Source organism: Cynoglossus semilaevis, chromosome 10, assembly GCF_000523025.1.
Source record: "Cynoglossus semilaevis isolate Cse_v1.0 chromosome 10, Cse_v1.0, whole genome shotgun sequence".
Classification (NCBI taxonomy): domain Eukaryota; kingdom Metazoa; phylum Chordata; class Actinopteri; order Pleuronectiformes; family Cynoglossidae; genus Cynoglossus; species Cynoglossus semilaevis.
This window is the reverse complement of record NC_024316.1, coordinates 14,756,317-14,762,316: the sequence shown is the minus strand read 5'-3', so window position 1 is coordinate 14,762,316 and position 6,000 is coordinate 14,756,317. Positions and strand designations below refer to the sequence as shown.

Sequence of the window (6,000 nt, the reverse complement as noted above, 5' to 3'; positions counted from 1 at the left end):
GCTGCATGCAGACTTAATCTTATTAAATATTGATATGGAATCACAGAGTGGGGTCAGATTACTGCTGCTGTGACCTCCAAGTGTTCTCCATCACATGGTTTGGTGGTCGATAGCTTCAGGGCACGTGCAGTAAATCTTTGTGTATTTCATGGCGGAATATTCGATAGTGTTTGTAAACAGTGTACCGGGAGACACATTGTTGTTGTTTTATACTGGTGTCGTCTTTTAATATAAAAAAAGTCTCACATTGGGAACAAGAATATTGATTGTTCACTTTGAGACGGACAAACCCTAGCAGACTCCTGATCTCCGTAGAACAGGCTAATGTGGAATGCTGCCCTCCTGTGGGTAGATGAAGGTCTTAGCACCTGATGACATGTGGTGCTGTACACCTCCATCAGTGTCTTGATAAAATATTATTTACTCCAGTACATAAAACAAACTCTTAAAATCTTCCAATACAGAGACAAAACAAAGACAGGGGGCGACGTTACGGCAGATTTTGGTGCTCACTCGTTTTGGTTCCAAACAGAGCTCTGTGCAGATGTATCTCTAATGAACCAGTTAACCAGTGGGAGATGCCACCCAGAGCTGTGGCTAAGATCAGACATAAGACGACAGTTGGGTAAAAAAGAACATCAGCCATAAAAACTGTTATTCAGATAACTGGCTGTGGTCACTCCCTCCCACTAATTACAACTCAAACTCCACAGATTGATGTAAAGTACTTGTAAAAACAGCGATAGTCTGGGTCTGATTTCTGTTCATGGTCATCTTGTTTTTTCCTCATTGCCAAGGAAACAAGGAAGGAAAGTGAACTACTTGTCATTAGGACTCAAGTTCTCAAGGACTCAAGGTCTCAAGGACTCAAGGGTCTTTATTGTCATTGCAACATGTTAGACACGGGATGAACGGAAATTAGTTTCCTTGGTCTTGGATCAAGCCTGGATTGTGACACAATCCACTGCACTCAACCAAATGTGACCCTCTGCTTTCAACCCATCACCAAAGTGAACAGCAGTGTGTGGGGACGGTGCCTCGCTCAGAGTAACTTGGCAGCTGGTGAACTCGAACCTGAAACCTTCCAGACCCATGTCCGCTTCCTTATCCACCACGCCACCATCCACTGATCGAAATGCGTCCAGTACAGTCATCATAAGTCGTGAGTGCAGATGTGGTTTTTAACTTTTGAAGCAGGAGAACAGATTTATTTGAGGGAGGACGGAGCCAGAACCCTCTCTGGCACCCTACCCCTGTTCTCCACTCGGTTCTGAGCTATGTGTACTGCATCCAAGATAGGCTGCTGCCAAAACACTGAATTGCAACACAGCCGCTGCTTTCTCCTGGCAAGAGAGGGGGGAAAAAACATTATTTTTTCCTTATGTTTTTGTAGGAATCTGACTGCTATTTGTGTGTGTGATTGTGAACCCCCTTCTAGAATCTACCAGATTATTTTCCTTGCGTTTCATTTTTTATCGCTTCATTGATCCTAGCTTTAAAAAAAGACCTTGATTTCAAATCCAGAAAATGGATTAAAACTATTTGTCATCGGCGTCACAAATGTAGAAGGCATGTGTTAACATGAGCCACAAGTCTGTGAGAACTATCCTCTAAGAACCTCTAGGGGGCACCAAAGAATCTCAAGGGAGTGAAACTACCGGAAAAAAAGTGCAAGTGTGGGATAACATCTAAACTGAGCTAACTGAAATGGAATGGTTTGATTTGTGAGGGAGGACGATGACTCCACTGCTGCATGAAGTAGGATTGTTATTATTTTTAAAAGATATTATTATTAAAAGATTGAAACAGAATTTAAAAAGAAATGAAAACTTCAGTCATGATGGTGCTTGAAGACTTTGTTGTCAGGGATGGAGACAGAGGCAACAGAACATCTCCTCTCATGGGTTTCATTTTTAGCTTTTCGCCTTCCAAAAAAAGTTTTTTTTTAAAAACCAAAACGTGCATGAAAACAGAACACTCTCATTTCCCCAGTCCATACGGCAGCATCATGACTATTATTAAATGATGTTTCACATTTGTGTTCAGCCAGGACTGAACCTGTCAGTGTAAATGAGCGGTTTTGTGTTGATCTGGGTAAAACCACACGTTTCCTGTTGTCGAAAGCTGCTGTTCGACTGTTAGAAACCAGACCAGTGTTTCAGCCACAGTCAGTGCTGCAGATGAGTTCCATGTTCTCTCAAGAAAAAGATTCAAATCAGAAGATTTGATTTTCTGCCTGACTAAACATTAATTATTTATTCATTTCCAGTCTAAACATGTGGGAACACAAACAAGTTAAGACACAAACGGGCCGATGTGTAAATACTGCAAATTAGTTACAGCACCACATTGTGGTCACAGTAGGTGCTACAAATAGTGTTGCACAAAAAGGCAACAAAACAGAACTTGTTTCTTTACGTCGTTAGCTGTGTCGAGGAGAGCAACATTCTCTGAGTTTGGACGGTTTTCTACAACTACAAGGACATCAACTTTTTTCAAAACGTCTTTAAAAATCCACAAGTATAAAATAAATATATTCAACTGAGCTAGAACTTGTTTCCACCCCATCTTGTCTTCTACAGGTTGAGCTGCATGTTCATCTTGATGGAGCGATCAGGGTTCAAACCATTCTGGACGTTGCAAAGTAAGTAAAGCTACTTTTTACTATTTTTTATTCTTTAGTGTTAGTGTTACAGACCTGTTTAGAAAAAGATTCTATTTCTATGTCAGACTCAAACTGGATAAACTTGATATGGTAAAATATACTGACAAAATTTCCACATTAAAAAAAACAGATGGTTTACAAGCTAGCTAACTAGCTGGCTCGATGGCTAACCAGCAAGTTAGCTAGAAAGATAGCTATCGAGCTAGCATAGCTAGCCAGATATGTAGCTAACTATGGCTTCAAGTTGAAGCAATTCATTTAAATGTTTCAATTTCTCAAAATATATCTGCACCTGACACAGCAACACAATGTTTAATTCAGAGAGCAGCCATATTCATTTGCAACTAACTTGACATTTTGAACGATAAAGAGAAATATCTGCTCCTACTCTAACGTTTTTCTTCGTCTCTTTTCTTCGTCCCAAACTTTATTACTATCCTGTGTCCCTGGTTATGCTACTTCATAAATGACAGGAAGTTGGTTGTATTTAGCGTAAAGTGGGTCAGAATGAGAGCTGATTAAATCCCCATTGTGGAGTTATTTGACCGAGAACCCAATGTCAATAACCACATTCCAACCTGTCAAAACTCGGTTTAAACCAAGTTTGAGTGTTTCCTTTTTTACACTGTGTAAATGAGGAGAGGGTGGGGGGGCAGGGGGGAGAGTGGAGTTTCATAATGAAACTGCTTGACCTTAGACCTGAAAGCAACAATGCGGTTGAGAGAAAGGAACAGAGTGGGTAAGGGATTCTTTTTGTTCTCCGACATAATGCTGTTTTAGGCCTGATAAAAAGAGTTCTTATTTTTGCATTCAAAAATAAGAACTCTTTTGTCAGCACTTTCTACATTATATAAGCGGCAAAAAAAACCCACCAATCTATTGTTCCAAAGCCAGGGTTAGTCAGAGATGCACAGATGAATTGACAGTAATAGAAGCAGAACCTCAAAGGTCAAGTCAGAAGATGTTCCTACTTTTGCAAATTTTAGGGAAATGTTTGCTGTGTTGTTTGGGGCAGAAATGAGTACCAACTCAGTAGTGAGGGCAAAAGCCTGTCATTAAGTCAGTAGTGAATGTGTTTTTACTTCTAAAATGAATTTACAATGGAAAGTGAATTGCGACTTGTTTGATCTGAATATTTAGGTTTATATTTATGTACATGCAGGAACAGTAGACCAGTGTTTCCCAAACTTTTTTTCTGGGGACCCATAATTTAAAAGTCACAAACCTCCACGACCCAAGTCAACAGACATTATTCGTAAACTCCTGGGAAACATGATACGAGACGACCCAAAAAATATATAACTCTTGCGACCCTCCTAAGGCTCGCGACCCAGCTTTTGGGAAACAATGCAGTAGAGTATATGTTTTGGAACAGTAATGGTAGACTGCTCGTTTGTTTTTTTTACATATGAATTTTTGTAGGATATCATTCAATATTATAATACAATGTATTCATTATAATAATAATATACTATACAATATACTACACTACATGTACTATATATGTAATTATACACATATATATATATATATATAAATTGTTGTTTTTTGTTTTTTTTCTTCCAGAAAATAGATCAACTTAAATCACCCTGAAAACCCACTTGAGACTAATTAAATCACTGTCCCTGAATAAACTCTTTTTTCCCCCCCGTAGGAGACGCCAAATCTCTCTCCCAGGAAACGCCAAGGAGCAGATGACGTCAAGAATTATTCTCACAGAGCCTTCCACCCTCACCGGCTTCCTGCACAAGTTTACTGAATATATGCACGTGGTGGCGTAAGTGCTGACATCTCATTTTCAGTTTATCTCTTTCACAGTCATTAAGGTGTTTACTGGTGGAGCAGGTGAGGAGGAGTCCAAAGGACAGGGTTTGAGTGACTGAGGGGGAACATTTACAGCGAAGGTCAAAATCCAGTCAGGCGGCTTATCACACAATGTCTTTATGAGTTGACTCTGGGGTCAGCTTCAAATGATGGACGTGAAACAGGAAAACAGCATTAATGAAACTGGCCGTCACCACGGAGACCAGATCCCTGAGGAGACTTGGTCCAGGAACACCTTTCCGGTGTCATTCTGTTTTATATTAAGTCCTTCATTGACGGAGCTGAACTGTTTAGAAAAGACCAAATACAGTCTTTCAGACACTCGACAGCCGTCAAGTGTTTCCACAATAGCTGTCTGCGGTGGAGGGACTGCAGTGGACGGTCGTGTTGAATGGAAGCCTCTGTGTCAACGCTCCTGAAAAGCAGCGCAGCTTGAATACCACTGGGAACGTAGCGGCTGAGTTGGGCTCATGCGGAATTATTGTAATTTGTATATGTGTCTGTGGAGGTGCAGCCTCCGGAACGACGACCGTTCAGAGGGTCGGACGTCACGTGACAGGACGGGACAAAAACGTACCGCTGAGCATCAAGGAGAGAAAAAAAAAGTTTTGTTTTGAAACAAACACTTTTTCATCATGGCACGTTCATTCAGATAATACAATAAATACTCAAATTGTCAACAGTGAAGAAGAAGGAGATGAAGATGATGAAGGTGATGAAGTAGTAGAAGAAGAAAAAAGATGATGATGAAGACAGAGAGGAAGATGAAGCAGAAGAAGTGAACAGAGAAGAACAGGGAGAAGGAGATGGGATGGGGTTTGACCCGTCGTCTACCTCTGATTACTAATTCATATATTGCCTGTTTCAAAAGTCATCATGCAGATAAAGTCAGGGTGGAATGATGGTCTCATTAATTATTACTTAGATTAAATTTATCAGCGTCAGAGGGTGGGGTTCACACAATCTGTGTTTTCTCTCCTGTGTTTCAGTGGCGACAGAGAGGCCATAAAGAGGATCGCCTACGAGTTCGTGGAGGACAAGGCAAAGGAAGGAGTGATTTATGTCGAGGTTAGATACAGCCCACATTTTCTGGCAAACACCAAAGTGGAACCTATACCGTGGAACCAGAAAGAGTGAGTCTTTATACGAGTGGCTGCCACCTCGCTGCGCTGTGCTGCGCTTGAAGAGATGGAAAAAAGACTCTTGACTGACGCTGGTTTCTCCACACAGAGGAGACCTGAGTCCAGATGAGGTGGTGGATTTGGTCAACCAGGGCCTGAGCCAGGGGGAGAGGGCCTTCAATATCAAAGCCAGGTCCATTCTATGCTGCATGCGCCACATGCCAAGTAATGAACTGTTCCTGCTTCTGTTTGCCAAAACCTCCGTATGAGATTAGGTTTCTTTGAACTGTTTCTGCCCCGACTCACATGTTCAATCATGAGCAGGAGCGCCAGTGACCACCACCATACACTCAGAGTGATTTTCTTATTACGACATGCACAACAACCTCC

At 41.3% G+C, this 6,000-nt stretch overlaps 1 protein-coding gene across 1 annotated transcript in view; it reads left to right on the top strand.

Moving 5' to 3' along the window:
* The window catches only part of ada (adenosine deaminase), a 15,244-nt gene that overhangs the window by 2,455 nt on the left and 6,789 nt on the right, over positions 1 to 6,000 (top strand). The window contains exons 2-5 of the mRNA XM_008318968.3: positions 2,583 to 2,644; positions 4,320 to 4,442; positions 5,479 to 5,622; positions 5,720 to 5,835. Coding sequence (XP_008317190.1) covers positions 2,583 to 2,644; positions 4,320 to 4,442; positions 5,479 to 5,622; positions 5,720 to 5,835 — 445 coding nt within the window. The remainder of the gene's footprint in view (positions 1 to 2,582; positions 2,645 to 4,319; positions 4,443 to 5,478; positions 5,623 to 5,719; positions 5,836 to 6,000) is intronic.